At 31.9% G+C, this 19,865-nt stretch overlaps 2 protein-coding genes and 1 pseudogene across 2 annotated transcripts; 2 read left to right on the forward strand and 1 right to left on the reverse strand.

Annotated features, from left to right (window-relative positions):
- The first annotated feature begins 614 nt into the window (after positions 1 to 614).
- LOC101258172 (AIG2-like protein D) lies at positions 615 to 5,960 on the forward strand (annotated as a pseudogene).
- A 547-nt stretch (positions 5,961 to 6,507) lies between these two features.
- On the reverse strand, positions 6,508 to 7,740 carry LOC101258474 (glycosyltransferase family protein 64 C3). Its single transcript, XM_004244418.5, has one exon. It carries the CDS (start codon positions 7,631 to 7,633, stop codon positions 6,635 to 6,637), a length of 999 nt encoding a protein of 332 aa, XP_004244466.2. The 5' UTR covers positions 7,634 to 7,740; the 3' UTR covers positions 6,508 to 6,634.
- A 714-nt stretch (positions 7,741 to 8,454) lies between these two features.
- Positions 8,455 to 14,510, forward strand: LOC101258772 (peptidyl-prolyl cis-trans isomerase CYP18-1). The gene is made up of 5 exons (XM_004244419.5): positions 8,455 to 8,881; positions 8,983 to 9,057; positions 12,838 to 12,999; positions 13,752 to 13,910; positions 14,131 to 14,510. Exons 1-5 carry the CDS (start codon positions 8,879 to 8,881, stop codon positions 14,212 to 14,214), a joined length of 483 nt encoding a protein of 160 aa, XP_004244467.1. The 5' UTR covers positions 8,455 to 8,878; the 3' UTR covers positions 14,215 to 14,510.
- Positions 14,511 to 19,865: the final 5,355 nt, after the last annotated feature.

The raw sequence follows: 19,865 nt of genomic DNA on the forward strand, positions 1-19,865 counted from the left end.
CACAATTATTCATATTTGATTTATTCATATGGCAAATAATTAATTCGAAAGTGATTGAATGTAAAATAACAAATATGTACTATTAATAATTGTCCTAACTCTATCATTACAATGTAAAACATTATTTTATTTCACGTTTATAATACAAAAATTAAACATTTTTTCATAGAAGTTCTAGATTATAATTTAGGAATAGATTATTTTTTATGGAAAACATGTTACTATTTTTCTTTTTATTAGATTTTGATTTGAATATCACATAAGAATTTCCTCTATTAGTTATTGTTAATACATAATTTTACTAGCTTTTATCAGAGATCTTATATATCTTTACGCATATATCTTTAATTTATTTTTATATATAAAAGATATTTATTTATATGTAAAAGAAATTTTTAAAAAATTATTTTTTTTATTCAATACATAAGAAATCATAACAAATCTTTTACTCTAAATTAATGGTGTAATTTATTAACTTTCAAATATATATATATTATATTAATTAAAGTCTTATCATAACTATTTTTTATAATAAAGTTAAATCGTGATAAAAAGTTTAATTTTAGAATACCGATCTAATCCACATTAAGAGTGATAAAGAGAATCAAATCCCAAACAAGAATCGAGAGTCGAATCTCAGAAGTAAAGACGGGATCAAGAGTCCAGCCCTAAATGGGTCGGGTCCAAATCGTGGTCGTGAGTTTTATTAAATAAAATTTTTCTTCTCGAGGAATTGTTAATGGCATCTTCTTCTCAGTCCGTCTTCAATGTGTTCGTCTATGGCAGCTTATTAGCTGACGACATTGTTCGTGCTCTTCTCAAACGCGTCCCTCCTTCTAATCCTGCGATCCTTCACAACTAGTAAGTTTTTTATTCTAATTTAAATCATCAATTTTGTTTCACATTTTCGATTTCTGGTTCCATTTGTACGTAGAAAACTAGGATAAATGCGTTTTTTTTTTTAATTTAATGGGTATTGAGAATTGGCACAATTTTATTTAAGCAGACAAATTGGAAATCTAATAGGTATTGGGAAGTTGTGTTTCTAGTTTTGAATTGATTGTTACATATTGTAATGTTATGTATTATGTTGATGAATAGAGTATTTGAATAGGTTGTATAGTTCCCATTGTTACATAATGCCACACACGAAGCAATTTGAAGGTTAAGCTATGGGGGTGGAACTGTTACGAAAAGGTAGTAGTCTATAGGATAAAGTAGGATTATTGGATAGTATTCAAAGATAAAATGAGAAGAAGAAAATAAGGTTACATGCAACCACACCAAATCGGTTCTTACATAAAATGGTATTTTAAAGATAGATTTAACGATACGATATGAAGTAATAACCAAAACAAATATTGTTCTTTAAACTAGCAATGCAATACAATACAATAGGTAACAACAAGCTAAATTAGTTTAAGATTTCAAATTTATGGGTTTTGGACTGCAATTTATTTTTGCTTACTACATTTTCGTTATATAATGTGAATTTCTCAACATAAATACAATGTGTGAGCCAAAGCTACGAGGTTCTGTCAAATCTATTGTAGCTCTGCCATTACTAATGACTACTTTAACTTGAGTCTTGTGAATTTGAAACTGTTTATATGAAATTTCTTGCAACTGATTCTGCTCGTGTTTAGTTTTCTATGAGATTGAGCTACCATCAGCATTGTTTTCATTTTGCTTGGAAATGACTAATGAGACCTAAGAATGAAAATGACTAAACTAGACGAGCTCAACTGCTTGAATCCTAAATCTTCATCTAGCTCCATTTGGAGTTGTTTAATTTAGTTCTCTATAAATTATAATTATAAAAATTCCTGACAAATACCGGATCTTATGTGTACCAATATGACTACATGGGAACTTTACAAGATGTTTGGTAATTTGGATTTGCTTTAGTTTTGGCTTTATGCATTTAAGTTGTGTTTATCTGTTACCTAAATGCTTGGTGAAAGGATTTATTTTCCTGTTTTGCGTGTGTGCAATGCCAAGTTGTGTTTAGTTGTTGTGTGCATTGTTTCCCTAAGTGATAAAGGGATATATTTTTTCTAGTATTTTGCTAGCTGTGGCCGCTGATTCTGTTATTTTGGTGCAGTCATAGGTTCAGCATCAAAGGGCGTGTGTATCCTGCCATTCTACCAGTTGAGAACAAAAGAGTTAATGGGAAGGTTTGTTAAACTTTTAAATACTTTCTTTTGTTGTAGAGTTTTCTTTTTACGTTTTTTTGTGTATTTATCTTTCTTTGTAGAGCATTGACAGGAAAGTCTTTTGAAGCATCCTATTTTGTTATCGTAGAGCCTTTACAAATATCGTGGCTGCAAACATTAGTTCTAAACTTTTCCTTTAATCATTTTTCTCCATACGTGTGATGATAACCTTATAACCAAGCATTACATGCTTAACATTGAGCCATTGCTCTTAGTAAGTCATAACATAGCTTATATGTACTCTAGTTTGATGATTTCAATGGTGAACGGAAGGATGGATTGAGGTCCAGGCACATTACATATACTTTATTATTAACTACTAGATGTGAGAACAAATTACTGATACAATTCTCTGTCATTGAGACCTTCTGAAAATGTTGGATCTATCCCTCCTGCAGATCTTCTAAACACGCTTGTTCTTACAAAATTGCAGGTTCTTTTGGATATCAATGTCCCTGAATTGAATATCCTGGATGCATTTGAGGACGTTGAGTATGAAAGGACGACTGTTGATGTTTCCCTGATGGTATTGATTCACTAAAGTTCTTAAAAATTGTGGCATTTATTTGTATTCTTTTTTATGTCTCAACTCTCAAGCACGATATGGTGCATGAGTCGATCTTTTTGATAGTTCAAATGTTCCTACTTGTTGGATCTACTGAACTATTCATGGAGATAATTAGTTATGTGGACTTATTGAGGCAAATGATAAATTACTAAAAAAAAATAACATGTTATTAAGTTTTATTAGTTGTGTTCATTAAGCACTATCGTGAATTCTGCTCTTGCTAGAGTACTTGCATTTACGCCCACAAGTCCTATATAATGCTTTTCTGTTTGATTGTTACAGCTTTTATACCATTGTTTCCTCATAGGTATAGAGTTTAGTTTCAGATTGACAAAATGAAAATTCTAGCTCATTGTAGATTAAGGTTTCCAGGGCAGGTTTGTAATGAATTAATGATGACCATGAAGGACCCCCCCACCCCCACCCCCACCCACCTTTACGAAAATCTACAGTGATTTATTTGGAAGAACTCATGTTTGTTTGTTTGATTGTGGCATGAATTTAGTGTGAGTTTAATTTATTTTCATTTTTGCAATATTGTTAAGTTTTTATGAACTATGTCTTCGCTTTGCAGGACAGTTCCAAGACATTGCAGGTTGAAACATATGTTTGGGTTAACAAGAGGGATCCAGATTTACATTGGAATGGGACTTTGAGGTAAATTTGTGAGCTTATATATCTGCCTCTCCCTTCATTGCTTGTTGTACTAATATATGAAGAAGGGATATACTTTTTCCTGTCCCATCTTCGGTTCTTTTCATTTTGATTGGACCTTGCATTTAGAAAGTGCATTATGTTGCAAAGGGTTATATTTACTTTTTTGGTTGCCTGATCTTAAGCCCAAAGTAGGTGGTGGGATTTGGTAAAAAATTTACAAGAATATAATCTACATATCTCTGCCTGTGAGTAGAGCAGGAACTGAACGTGTCTCTGCATCAGCGTATAATAGGGTAGTGTGAGATCTAGAACAAAATTGTGGAAGATCCATGTATGAATTCATACACAGGAATCTTGGCCTCTTACCATTCCTTCCCCAAGTGGTTCCAATAGAGTTTTGTTGTGGCTGTGTCATAAGTTACCAACATATAAAGTCTTTGTTTACTGTAGGAACAATACAACATAATCATATTTAATTTAGGACTTGTTAGGTATGTGCAATCTCTTACTTTTTTATGCTCTTTGACCCATTTTGGTAAAAGTTCCTCTTTCTTGCTTGTCTTCTCATTCTACATTTCTCTACTCAATGAACTTGCTTCCTTGTAATGGCAAGAGTACATGAGTCGATATTATTCCATTCGAAATTCTTCCCGATACCTCCCAAGGAGGCTCTGGTTCATCGGATCAACCAAAAAGGAAACTAGGGGAAAATATGCTACAAAATCCGATGGCAGAAGTTATGGCGTTAGGGATCACAATTTTAGGAATTTTAGAGATGGTCCCTCTGTTAATGAGTGAGATATGTAGATAGATAGTTGAGGAGAAGACACCTTTTGTACAGTTGGTTTACACTAAATATTTGATTTTTCTTGAAGATAACACATGACACATTTCTAGTTCTTTGGTTTCAAGCTCCATCAACTTAAAACATATTGTTTGTGGTACATTGTGTTGGTCGGTGGACAAGCCACTAATTGTGCCAACAACTTTGAGAAAAAAGAAATGTGGCAAATATGTTAAAAGTTGCTGGCCTGCACTTTTTGTTAACCATGTTCTAATCAACCCTAAAATGATTGGGAATAGTTTATTTTGTTAGAGAGCAGAATGAAGAAATAAGAAAGCATTCAACCCTGTTCTTACGTGTTTGAAGAGAATGGTGTATGTGAACAATTATTTTCATATATTTAATGGGTAGCTGTGCAGTTACAGTATTACTTAAACAAGTGCTGGTAGAAACTTTCCTTTGTAAAGACGTAAACTATCTCCTTTCCAAGTTAAATTGATATCTTGTCTTCACATTTAACAATTAGATCCATTTCTTGTGGTGTAGTAGAGATAAACTTTTTCATACCCCAGATGTATAGTCTTTTTTCTTCTTCTTTAGATTATGTGCACCCAGAATTCAAGTAAAAAGAAGTACATTTTACCCTTGCTGGATAACAACAGTTCTCTAGCATGCCTCATGTTTCCATTGTGTTGCTTTATACCTTTGAGTTTCAACATCTATCTTCCAATAAGCCTGTACTATTCTTCCACAATCTTTTGAAATATAAACAGAGTTTTCATTTGAGCTTGAAAATGTTCATAGTTTTCTCCATCAATTGGACTACTGGAGTAAATTCATTGCTGATTTTCTGTAGTATCTTCAGTGAGGGATTTTATTTTTATGTTACTTTAGATAATCGAGAAGTGAGAATTCATATAGCTGAATCCAACTTGCTTCGAGTTGAGGCACAGTTGTTGTTTTACTTCAGTAAATAGGAGGATTGGGAGTAAGAACAATATTAGGCCCCCATAGTCCTCATACCAAATTATGTGCATGTGTGTGTGCTAGCAATGGCGAGCCACACTAGTCCAAGGGGTGTCAATTGACGCCCCTTTGTTGGAAATTACCCTGTATATATAGGTTAAACAAATTTATTGTATATACATACTATATATTGAATCCCCTTGACTTCTTTGTGTATTTATTTCTTTATATTTTGATTATCATGGTTCCGCCGTTCTGTGCTCGGGAGAGAATTATAGAGAGTCAAAGTTGCTTCCTCTTAACCAATGTTTTGTAAAAGCAAGTCCTTAATTTTTTCTGCTGGCCTATGGAAATCGACCTTTGTAGGAATGGGAAGTGTTGCACAAGGGGGACTTCTTGACAATGACAATGGAATTCAGTGAAGAAATGGAGCTACCTGAATCAAAAACCAGAGTGGCAACTTATGAATCCTTCTATGCACAGGAAGAGAACAAGTCCAAACCTTGATGCAGCTATAGTTATAGCAGAGACAAAAACAGTAGGTGATTTTTTCTCATATGTTCTAATCTTGATGGACAGTGTTACTTGGTGTTTATACTAGTGTTATAGTCTTTATGTCTTGGATGAACCGAAAACATCTGATTATGGGTAAAAAGATACTATCCATTCTATCACAATCTCCGAGTGGTACTTGTGCTCTAACGAAAGCAAGTACATATGTAATTTAAGAATGGATTGATTTTATATGCGATTTCCTTTCTTACATAAATTTATTTATAACAAGGGAAAATGTGTATCCAAATGGTGTTGCTTTTGAATGACTAAATTCTTTTTGTCATTATAATGTATCCAAAAATATATGAAGTATCAACAAGGATTGGGTAGCGTAGTTACTTTTTCGTTCATAATCAAAAGTCTCGAGTGTAAAGCACTTTACTAGACATTGAAACAAGTTACTTGTTTTCCAAATTTGAAATTTTTATAACCAAACATTGATGTTCAAATAAAGTGGTTAAGTCATTTTTCTCTTCTATTTGAGGACATGTAATTAGACAAAATATGACACATATTAAACTAAACAGATTCTTCCTCAATATAATATTCATTTGATTATCGCGCAGATAAAGTGTTTATCGATAGATGTGACTAATATTCATTTGATTATCGCACAGATAAAGTATTTATCGATAGATGCGACTAACGTAACATATAAGTAGATAGTACCATATTTATTTTTTCTTTCATACTAACGGCATTTATACTATTCTAATATTTGTTATTTCGATTTCTATTATTTCTTGTACTTTATATTATCACATTATTTTTGTTATTATTAATATCTTTTTAAAATAATTATTATGTAACATTTCTCCTAAATTTTCTTTTTTAAGAATTATATATTATTGGAAGAAATTTTTTTTAGGAAAATTGTCATAATTTCATTTAAAAAATTTGTTTATCACAATACACCAACTTACCACCTTTTTCACATAAACCTTGTTCTCCAATGGCTTCCATCACTTTTCCATAGCTATACTTCAATGGCATCTTCTCCAATAATCTATGAAACTCACCAATACACTCTCCTCTTCTCTTTCTATGCTCTCCTTTTCTACTACTCAAACCCACTTCTCTTTCCTTCATACCTTCACCTTCATTCCTCGCGTCTCCCCAATCCCTTACTTTCTTCGCACCCACCATTATCGGACCCTTCTTCACTTGCTCAGCTATCACAAAGTTCATCAATATGTCTTCACAGTTGTTCTTTTCATCTACTATGAGTTTCAGTTTTGAGTATTCTTTGTTGCATGTGTATTGGTAGAGGTAATTGAAGTTTAATATCATGAATTTTGTTAACATGATTGAGTATTTCTGGGTTTCCATTGTGTAGATCCAGGATTTATGGGTTATGTCGTAGTTGTGAGATCTGACGAAGAATCCGATTAACCGATCTGGGTTGGATTTCCAGATGTTGAAAGCGAAGTTTATTGAGTTTGTGTCCGGTTCGATGTCGTCATCGCAGATGAGGACGGATCGGGTGGTGATTGATGTGTGAGGATGGAAACGGAGGTTGAGGCTGGAGGAAGGTTGACGGTGGATGGTGATAGGTGTTGCGCTGGCGGCGGAGAGGGAGAGGTTTTGGGAGAGATCTGAGAGGATTCGTGACGGAGTTGAAGGATTGCTCCAGAGGATGATGACTGCGGCTACGGAGGATGCGGCTGCGTAAGTGGTGGCGATTGAGTGGAGAAGTGGAATCCGGTGTTCGGAGTAGCCGTTGATTAGTACCGTCGTTTGATCGGTTTGGAGCGATCGGAGATCCGCCGGCGGCCGGTTGCATGGGTCGGGAAGGTGTGGTACTCTTGTTCGGAGTGAAAAGACGAAAAAGGGTATGGATAAGGTTATAATTACATGCAAGGAAAAAACGGGGATTGACTGATTCATTTTTCAAGTTTTTAGCTGATAGAGTCTGTTCCGTTATGGCAGTTAAAAGGGAGTTATTTTAGTGGCAATTTTGTGATTTAGGATACAAATAAGGGCATTTCAATACTCCGTCTAATATTTAAGATCACATGATTAATGATTAAAGCTTGCATCGAGCTTCCGTCTAATCATTTAATTTAAAGGAGACGAGCAAATATAGCGTTATTGAGTATGCTATTACGTAATTTTATACAGATTAATTTTGAGCTATCGACTAACCAATGCTTCATCACTTGAAATTTGATTAAATTTGAGTTTTTCAAATATGAACATGCTTAAGTTTTGTGAACAAAAGAAATAAAAATCAAAACATAGTCTAAAGTTACTTTTGGGGAATTTGAAAATATTTTAAAGAAAATATGCTTAAATTTTATGTACAAATTGACATTCGAAGATTATTGCTAATTTTAAGATCACAAGAGTTTAATTTTTTTTTTTATATTAAATCAAAATCTTATCAATAATCAAAGACTCATTTACTTAATAAAAGTTTTCTCAGCAAATAAAACAACAATCACACATATATAGAAACTAAAAGAAGTTCACTAATTACAAATAATAGTTACTATATTTTTAGTCTCAGTATTAACACAATATTTTTATTTTTATCCTTATGTTATCTCACTTAGTATTAGATATTTTGATCATACGATTAAAATAGAAAATACCTATTAATTAATAGTATTAAATTAGACAACACGAACAAAAAATACAACCTTAATACAAAAACTAAAGATATTCAAATCTACATGCATAGAAATTTTCACAAAATATAATATTTAAGATTATAAATCTATTAAGTACTATGGAGCATTTCGCTTCGGACGTTTTACATACGAAATACTTATATTTTCTTGTTGAAAATAATTCTCCGATTTCTCTTTGTCTCTTCTTAGCTCCTCTTCCTATAAAATCGATTTCATCATCTCAAACATAATTATACTCTGCAAATTGCGGAGTTTTCAATATATATCTGACAATTTCAGTGATAGAAATAGAATCGATTCACATATATCGCTATCGTTAGTGTTTTTTTTTTCTTTTAACACTGTTTTAGGTTATTAGGGTTTTTATATAGGATTGGGTGAAAGGGAAAAAGAGAAAACCCGAAAGACTAATTGGGAAAACGGGTCGGGTCAAATTTTGCTTCTTTTTCTATTAAGCAGAGAACAGCTCCAGTAATCTGAATACAGAAGCAGCAAAAATATGGTGAGTTTTTCGTGTTTTTGTGATATTTTTTGTGTTTTATTGTTGTTATTGAAATTGAAATTGGAATCACTAAATTTAGCAAATGTTTGGTGTTTTTGCAGTCAGTGACACTGCATACAAATCTAGGTGATATCAAGTGCGAAATCTTCTGTGATGAAGTGCCAAGAACAGCAGAGGTTCTTAATTTTCTTTTAAAAAGTTTGGATTTTTATGATATTAATTTTGTTATAAGTAAGCTAAAGTTGAATTCTTGTCTTTTCTGTGATGAAGTGCCAAGAACAGCAGAGGTTCTTAATTTTCTTTTAAAGTTTGGATTTTTATGATATTAATTTTGTTGTAAGCAAGCTAAAGTTGAATTCTTGTCTTTCACTTTTTTCTCCAAGAAGGGTTTCAAAGAATCTGGCTATTGTAGACTTGGAGTTTGACTAATTAATCTAATTCTGGAAGACATTAACAATTCTTGGGTGGTTCTTTACCCTCCTAGAACTCACTCGAGGGACTTTACTGGGTATGTTATTGTGGTTGTTTTGGCGTTTGCGGGAGTGGCAGAAACAGTATTTGCACTAAGGGGATTCTAAATATAACAAGAATTCAAGGTGGTTCAAAATCTATTATATATAAAAAATGATTTTGACAGTGTATACATGTAATATTTTGAGGAAGGTGATTTGAACCCTCTTGCAGCACTCTAGCTCTGGCTGGAGGGGTGGGGCGGGGTGGGGGTTCATTAGCTGTTTGCTTCTATGTTTGCCTGAAATTGGTTGCAAAAAGTTAAGAACTTTGTTTGCAGATTGATAGTTTTGTTCTTCTTCCAATTTGGTGGAATGTATTAGTGGGTGGTAGTTTTTGCCTTAACCTTTTATGGTTCCCACTTAACAGCTTAGGTCCAGCAGAGGTAAAATCCTTTGATCAACGCGTTTGATAATAGTTTTATTTCCCGTGCTTGCTCTAGTAGAAAGAGTTTTGTACCTTCCACAGGGGGCTTTGGTCCCCTGCTCCCCTATCATTAAGTCACCAACTTATTTGTTCTTGTGCGGGCTTCACCCCTTCTCATACATGGTCTTAGGACTTTGAGTGAATGTGTATGTTTGGTAAAAAGTAGTCCGAGCCTGGTCACTTTGATATGTTTGTGAGTAGGCATCCTGTCCTTTGAAGTTAGGGGGACATTTGCCTAATTTCTTTGAGAGAGTTGTCTCCTGCCCTAGGTATTCTCTAGTTACTCACCGTGAATTCATAATTTTTTGTAATCCCCAAATGTTAATGATTCTTCAGTGGCATAGCTCCAGACACATGGGCTTCTTCCCCTTCATTATATGTGTTGGATATTTAGCAATGAGGAATCATTTGTTGCATCCATCTGATAATAATTCTTACATTATTTCCTCACTATTATTTTTATAAGGTAAAATTTTGTTGGAAGTTTACCTAGCTGGTATAAAACATAACATGACTCATACGATGACCAAATAGACAAGTTGCTACTCTATTCTTCCTAACAACTCTATAAAATCCATGTATTGGTCTTGACCAACTAATAAATTGCTTTTACACCAATAAAACAGATCATACAAACATTTATTTCGTCTCTAGAGATGTGAATTCTATGGCCTTCGTGCTTTGTTTCTGTCCAGCTATGAGGTCCAGAAGATGCACAGTGGGGTGATCTTCCATATCTGCTTCACTCTTTGGGTACCCTTTGAGATGTCCAGCATCATAATAAGCTCCTGACACAAATAAAATGCGGTAGTTTCCAGGTGTTCTTAGCATAAGTAGCATCTACTGCACAAAGAAAACCCCCTCTGCTGTAAATAGTTTTGAGTTAGACATACTCGCCAGATTGCAGTCCATCCTGAACAAGCTAACGATAATTGGAGCTTTTGTTTTCCAAATTATCTTCCTAGGCCAAATATTATCCCTATGACCTATCTTTTTCAACAGTATACTATAACAGCTTTTACCCGAGACAAAATGTATCTTTACCTTACAGAGTCTCCCTGAAGCATTGATCTATAGTGGCTACATTCATTCTTCTCACAATATATAGCAATAATCAGCTTCCTCCAGATATCATTATTATCCATCTAACATCCCAAAGCCATTTATTCCTCCCTATTATAGAAATTCAAAGGTTTTTCTGTTGGCATTGACTTTTGGGGATCTGAAAGGTTTAACGCAGTCAGGGACTCAGGGTTGACCTTATAAGATCTTTATATTATGAATCCATGGACATTCATTTATGCTGTCTGGATTCATTTTTAAGGAAGGATTTACCACTCATCTGGATATTTTGTTTAATGCCTGTACTGTTCTTCCATTTTCTCTCCTGCTGAACTTCTTCATGCTTAAATGTTAAACTTATTAATCAAATTTTCCTTTTGACAAGACATATATAGCCCAAATGTCTTCCAGTTCGACCATAAGTCTCTCTTACTTATATTCTACGTTTAATGGACCAAGATGGGCTAAACAGTTGTTGCTGCATCAATCCTCCTTCAAAAACTTGTCATTATTTGAAGCGCACACGCCTCTAAACTTATCACTTCATCAATGAGGTGATAACCCATTGCTTCACATTGATTCATCTGTTTAAGAGACAAACCCTTGGCTTTCAGAAACAGTAGGTGTAACAACTTGAAGTATGAGTTTGTGCCAAATTAGCCTTATCATTGCCTTGAGGTTAGTCCAATATGAATTTCAAGTGCATACCTATTTATTCCTTCTGGCTGCTTAACCCCAAACAGTTGCTAAGGTGACCTAGGTCCTTAGCCAAGGTACCCCTATCCTAAACCATTTCTTCTTGTATGTCTATAACTTTTCATCGCAAGACAAAGAGAAGTGATTCCTTCCATCAGTCTATAAAAAATAGAAATAGACCATGATTGTGAACTCACAAATCAAATTAACAGATCATAATATCTTCAACATGAGAGGTTACAATTGAGAAAATGCCATAAGCATTAAATGACAAACATCATAACTACATTTCTGAACTTGCTTACCTCAACTAATTGAAACAACATTTTTTATTAGTAGTTAGTTGAAACAAATCATGACAGAACATAGGCAACTAATGATGATTACTTCTTTGTCAGGCCTAGATCAGTTGCCCTCAGCATATGCTTACTTGATTGATATATTCTGTGATACACACCACAGCCGTGCAGGCACAGAGAAATTTGTTTGCTCTTATTGGATGCTGTATATTCTGCATATGGATCTATCTAGCATGATTGGCTTTTCAAATTTTTTTAATGTCACTATTATAGCAGAAAGTTACAAGAATTAAATATTTCTGAAATAATCCATCATTTTTTGAGAAGGATATCTCCATGATCAATCTATTACCGGGTTTTCTCACATTAATGTTTCTGTCTCAACAGCGAGGATGTCGGTATGACTTTGTTGAGATCTAATATATTTACCGTTGCACATCACTTATATTCATTTACATACTACCCGGTACCTAGAGTCTGATTCAGTATTTCTAATTCCTAATCCATAGGCCTATGCTACATTCATGTACATAAAACTGTAGTTCAAATTTCTTACGTATGATGTGTACCATTGTATAATACCTATGTTCAATCCCATGCAACGAAGTGCATGAAGTACTATGTCCAATTCCTTATCCATATGCTTGGGTACATAGAGGGACTTATGAAGCGGTAAACATTATTTCATAACCTAAAAAGCATAATCTTCATGGTATAAATAGACTTATTTCTCTCCTTGAAACTTGAAAGTCCTCTCGTATCATGATATTTTACTTACTCCCTTAAAGCCATGATTGCTTGCAGAATCATTTTTTCTTTTTGGTTTATACTTTGTTCCATTTTCATCTGGAAGCAGTCATTTTTTAATTAGGTTGAGTGGTGAAACTAGTAATATTTGGTGTTTTTTTTAATTGGACGGTTGAGATATCATTGGTAGTAATGTTAAGTCCCCTTTGGTTGCAGAATTTCTTGGCGTTATGCTCAAGTGATTATTATGATGGGACCATATTCCATAGAAACATAAAGGGTTTCATGATCCAAGGTGGTGATCCAACTGGTACTGGGAAAGGTGGGACAAGTATTTGGGGAAAAAAGTTCAATGACGAGATAAGGGAGTCTCTCAAGGTACTTGTTGCAACATTTGTTCTTATGGATATTTGTCCAATATATTCAGCAACTTCCTAAATCATCCTTATACAGTATCAAGTTTGACCTGTTCTTGATATAGAACATTGTTATTGGTGATCCTGTAGACCTAGGAGATTCTGTAATATGGGCTGTAGCCTCTATTACACCTTTAATAAGAGTTTGTTTAGCTTTGCAAGTGCAATGTGTGCATGTTTCATGGTAATTTAATGATGATCCTCTGTTGTTAAAAATTTAATAAGAACTTTGGTGTCTGATTAATGATATTCTGTGGTTTCACAAATCATGCGCTGAAGGTTAGATGCCTTCTGTTACTCTGTAGTTACCTCTCCCCAGTAAATTCCCCTGAGCATTTTTTTTTGGTTAGCTCCTAGAATAATTTGGCTCACTTGCATTGGAGCTATTTGTATTCATCACTTTTTGTTATTTCTTTGCATCCACATGATGCCCTTAATAAAATTTCTTATTTCTAAAAAGAAAGAACGTTCTGATTTCTTATTTCCCTTATTCTTGTTTTCAATTGTTTGGCACCTTGACTGCTTCTTGGGGGTTTCTTGCTTTGATTAAATTGATGCCAAACTAGTCAATATGGATCTTGATTATATGTGCACTACACTATGTCGATGATGCATTATGTCTAGCGTGTTGGATTTGTCTTTATTCACTCTAAACTGTCAGCAACTGCTTCTTTTTAATTTTTCTGAATCCCGTGTGTTTTGTATTCCATTCAGCACAATGCAAGAGGGATGTTGGCAATGGCCAACAGTGGCCCTAATACCAATGGGAGTCAGTTTTTCATTACATATGCCAAGCAACCACATCTCAATGGATTGTACACCATCTTCGGGAAAGTGATACATGGATTTGAGGTTCTTGATCTCATGGAAAAGGTACGCCCAGACTGATGCTCACTCATTTTTGCATGCAGAGTAATCTACCGTTTTCTAGCAGTTATATTCATTGGTGATTCTCGGATCTTATTCAGCATTATTACTTATAAAACATACAGAGATATTCTGTTTTCAGTATATATGTTGCTCTATTAGACCCTTACAAGTAGTGTCATTTGGTTGGCTATCACCTAAGTCACTTCTTTTCTAAATTTTGCAGACTCCAACAGGACCAGGTGATAAACCCCTTGCCGAGATCAGGCTCAACCGGGTGACCATTCATGCTAATCCACTTGCTGGCTGACATACTTTTGAAGCATGCCAAAGCAGTATGTGTAATCTCATTGTTCGAGTTGTTGATCATGGTGAGTTCTTTGGACTATTGCTATGGTCAACCTTCATTTCCAACCAACTTACCGGTAGATAGAAAGTAGTTAATGCGGGATGATGATAGTAATGGAACTTTCCTTTTAGTTGAACTGTTGATCTTCCTGAAAACACAATCTTGAAATCTCCAGATTACATATCTACAGTTTATATGTATGAACAGTTGGATATACTGTTGATCTATGAAAAATTTGAAGATCTATGGAGTGTAAATGCAAAGTTTTTTTTTTTGTTAATAATGTTCTACTGCTGTTGCATTTGATGTTAATGCAAATTGAATGATTCTTTTTCATGGTTCAAAGTCCAACGGAGATAAAAATACAAGGTGATTTTTTTCTAACCATCCTAGTTTTCGAGGGTAGAGTTACTGGATATTTTTACTTGATGGGAGGTAAAAGATACCTTGTGGACGGTTCTGATATAAAATTAAAAGTGAAGTGGAAGTTGGACCTAAGCAAAGACCCAAATACCTTTGAACTTGGTAAAATTTTAAAATTATGTTAGGAGTATTTCATTATTGCTTGCAACACTTGTCAAAATTTATTCATAACCTTTTTTTAACAAATTATAAAATCCTGGAAAAACTGTTTTCAATTCCTCCATTTATTTAATGATGAAATAAAATGTGGACATACAATTGGATGTAAATTAAAAAAGTAAGAAAATTATTGTATTGTGTGGACAATGGTAGCTATAATGGGTGACTAATGGAAACAACAAACTTCTAAAAGGGGACAAAACCAGCTGTATGTCATTCCAAGCTCTCATAAAATAATAAAATAAATAAATTTAAACATTTTACATTTTTCTCTTTTCAAAAATCATCAATAGTTTTATGGGCTATCACCCTTAGAATATCCCAATATATTATACCAAAATGTATAGTACTTTTTTTAATTATTATTAAGTCATGGTTAGAAAGGGAAAGGCACTTTAAAGATGTTATTAGGGAGGAATTTTAAACTTTATATTTGGAGGTTATGTGAACAAAACCTCATATAGGGTAGTTGGAACATAATGAGAAGTTACATATTAGATAGACGTAGGGATATCTCGAATAACTTGAGCTTTTTCGGAGAAAATAAAGTAGGCTTGTTCAAAATGAATTGATTGACTTAGCCAAATTATATAGTATTTGAGGTAATAATTTTATGAGAAGTGTATAGAGATGACAAAATGATCACATAAAACTCGATTTATTATCTTTACTATATATGCCAAAAGTCAGGAGTTCGGGTCAAGTATTGGGCCGGATCCTTGATCGATCATTGGGATTGTGTCCTGATTCAGATATTAGGATTTAGGTCAGACCCCAGTTCGAATGTCGTGTCTTAGGTTGGAGGTCAGGGCCAGGTCTTGGATCAGTGTCATGGTCAGGTCTCAAATTGATCTTTGAAGAAGTGTTCGATTTGAGTGTTGGGTCGAATTTAACATTGATTATCGAAGTAATTGATTTTCTAGATCATAAACTATTTTCCTTAAAAGTATTTTCTACTCTCTAGCTAGCCAGGAGATGCACAACACTATAGAAGTTAAACCAGGGTTTCAATAGATCCGCTTATGGTGACTAATCATAATTATATCTAGAAAATTGATTGTCTCTTAGATTATGGTAAACGGTAATATGTCACATAGAACTCATTTTAAGGAGAGACTTGTAGATCATTGTTAGAGGCCGCATGAAACTTAATTAATTCAAAGGAAAGATTGTTGGATGTGTAAATAAAATCTACATCGATAAGATTTGAAAATCAAACGTAAGGGGTATATAGAGACACTCTTAAACGTATGAGACCTTCATGAAAAATTGTACGATGCTGATTTAAAATAAACATCACATCATGTTAAGAATATCTTTATGCTAATTAATCCAACTCTAATTCTCTAAAATGTTATTACGCCTACTAATCCTCATGACAATTTATTTGGAAACTTGACATCTTTGTGTGATATCTTTTAAATTTGGAGAGTCAAATATTATTATAATCATAATTACGTTACGTTTTATATCTTACAAATATGCTAAGTTTCTTATCGTACCTTTTACATAAAGAATACTTTCTAAAGTTTTTATTACAAATTAATTAATTATAGCTACTAGCTAGCTCATGGTCTGGACCAACTTCTACATTTCAGTATCGAGAGAGACGAATTTAGAATTTTAAATTTAATAACAGTAAATATATGACATCGAATTCATATTTGGTGAAGGAATGACTATACTATATAATTAAGAATTAATACAATATGGATATGGATGTACCTATTATTAGATGATGAATGGCGTTGTATATTTGTGTATGTCCATATATATTATTGTATATGATGTGTATATCAGTTGTATATATGCATGAAGTAAGACATAAATAATTGAAGCAAAAATAGATAAAGAGATAAAAATGACTGAACTTCAATCAAACTTTGACAAAATTAGTATATATTTCCAAACTTCGACCAATCGATCATATAAAATATATGATATTAAATTTTTTTCTAAACTAATTTCACACGCTATATGTCTGAAATTGTTCGAAGTGAATATACACGTAAAAACACACACACTAATTAAATAGTGATATAGAAAATAAGTATTCGTTTACTTCTCCCATAAACCATAGACATGATTAAACAATGTGTATACATATGTTAATTCGATCTGTTTTAATCAAATTTAATTCAATTCCACTTATTCACGACTCGTATAATATTATATCTATATTTGATAAAAGTATATGGTATTGGTGGAAAAAGTTATACGTCAAATTAGAAGAAAAAAACTCTCGACAAAAATGTGGAACATAATGAGCCTCCTATAAAAAATATATATATATTTAATTTGTATATATTATCTACATAAAGCTTTTATTAAATATTACTAGTGGATTTTAATATATAATAGCAAATTATCAATTAGTGTTTACACCAAAAATTTAGTAACTAATAGTTATTATAAAAAAGTATTTGTAATTTTATAATTAATCTGATTATATAAGTATTTTTAAAATTGTTAGTGCATAAAGTATGATTATTTTTTTGAAACATAAAGTATGAAATTTTAAAAATAATATGGAAGATCAAAATTTGAGTGCTAAGAAGGTGGCCAATTAACTAAAAAAGCACTTAATCCACTCTTAATTTGTCTTATCCTTCTTTTAATAATATTTTATTATTAAGAAAGAAAGCCAACCTTAACCCTAATTAAAAATAAATTAGTGCATAACCGTTTTTCTCCTTTTAATTATCTTGATTAAGAAAATTATATCATTATCTCGTAATTACGTATTGACCTAATAAAGCATAAACTCCACCCATGCATCCCACCCAAAACTCCATAATGTTGATGTTGTAAATAAATAATATTTTTTTACAAAAAATAATTTTAAAAATTAAATATTTTACGGTTCACTTATAAGATAATTATAAATAAATTATTAATATAACTTTTTGTATCTGTCAAAATTCATTTGTTTCATTTTTCTTTTTAGTCTTTTCGAAGAAAAAAAAACGTATTTTTTTTCTCATAGCTCTTTACTTCTAGTTTCCACACGTTTATGACCACAACATCCAAAGACATTACTATAATCAACATCTATTAAATTTTTTAAAAAAAACAAGATTCACTTTTTCAAAAAAGAAATTAAATTTTGTATCGAATCAAAATCAGAAAAATAAACTGATACGAAAAATATGTGTACTTCTAACCTCTTTTACTATATAGTAAAGTAAATATAATGTATATAGAAAAATAGCCAATTTGACACTTTCACGTTATTATACTAAGATTAATAGTGACATACACGTGTGTTACATCTTAGTTTTGTCTCATAAAATTTTATTTTTTTTCGATTTGCTATCTTATATTTATATTAAAGTTTGATTAAATCTGAAATCGCGTTAAATTTTTTACATTGAAGATAAAATATTTTTTAATAAAGACTATTTTGTATCGAAAGGACTCAAACCGTAACATCTAATTAAAATTAAAGAAGTATTTACCACTCCATCGTATCACGACCCTTAGCTTATTGGCCACAAATTCCATTTTAGTTTGGTAAAGTTTATTTTAATATTTTTTGTGGCCTTTTTTCAGTGGAATTTACTCAGCAATTTGCTTAAGCAAATTAGGTTTATTAAAAAGTTAATCAACTTCCAACCCACAAATTCCGTAAATTAAATTAATTATATTAAGATAAATTAATTGATATGTGAAGGCTCGTATAAAATATTAAGTGTGCTTTTCAATTTTTGTAGTACCAAATTAAAAGTAACTATTATTTCATCTAAAATGTACATTTATATTTACTTAATTATTATTTTTTAATAACCAGAATAAACTCAAATTATATTTGTCTTCGATATTTACACGAAATCAATGAATACATGTTATGCGTTTTTATTATGCTTCTAACACAAAATCATGATTAATTAATATACATTCTTATCTCACTAAATCATATTCTAACTTCAGTAAGTTACATTAATTTAATATAAACACATCATACGAATAAGTATTTACCGTAAATAAACCATCATATTGCATGACACTTATGAGCTAAATGACATGTTTAGTTCAAAAATAAGTGATAAAATTCTATCGAACTTTTATTTTTAGTAAATAAAAATAAAATAAACAAGAAATTTAGTATCGATGAATTGAATTACTCCTTTTACATATATAATATCAATAAAGACGTGTTATTTAAGAATTAATTCTTCATCGTAAATGATTAGTATTCTTTGATTTAGCAACTTATCACCAATGATAAAATTATTTTCAAAAATTATAGTAATTGTATACTTTATAATAATAATTGATTGGATCATTTGGTTTGATTGAATTTTTGGATGAAATTAACCAATACCTAACAGTATGTTTTACCTAACTAAATTAAATTTTACTTACCTAACTAACTAAAAATAGTCATGTTATTTAATATTTGACAAAACATTATATAAGAAGTATATAGAGCTTAAGGTAATAAAATAACGGGAAAAAAATTAATCTAATAAAATTTAGTGTTTTATTATGAATTTTCTTATTACTTTTCACTAATTATAATAAGAATAGTTTTATTTCCCGACAGAGAGAAAAAGATATAACTCAACGGTGAAATATTATCGATTTTTTCTTAGTGTTTGAGACACCAAAAAATATACAAACTATAAAGTATATGTGTAGGTATGCCTCTTTATATATGAGCCTTTCTTCGAAGATCACATTTAAGTTATATATATCGATATTTTGATAAATCTTTTTTTTGAATAATCGCTAATTCTTTTATTTATTGTAATTGAATTGAAGTATATTATTTGTTACCAAAAAAAAAGTTTATTTTAAATTTATCCAATTATCACATAAAGTTACTAAATTTTTTTTTTTTTAACAAAAAGTTACTTAACTTTTCCTAATTTTCATTTTTTTAAAAATGTCTTCTTGTTATGATTTTCTACTATAATTAGGTAAAGTTGAGTGACTTTGGTGACAATGAAGCAACATTGAGATTAAAATTAAATAATTGTTAATGAAATCAATTCTAATAAGTTTCCATGTTTGTAAGTACGTAGTTT

The sequence above is a fragment of the Solanum lycopersicum genome, chromosome 8 (genome assembly GCF_036512215.1).
Source record: "Solanum lycopersicum chromosome 8, SLM_r2.1".
Lineage (NCBI taxonomy): Eukaryota > Viridiplantae > Streptophyta > Magnoliopsida > Solanales > Solanaceae > Solanum > Solanum lycopersicum.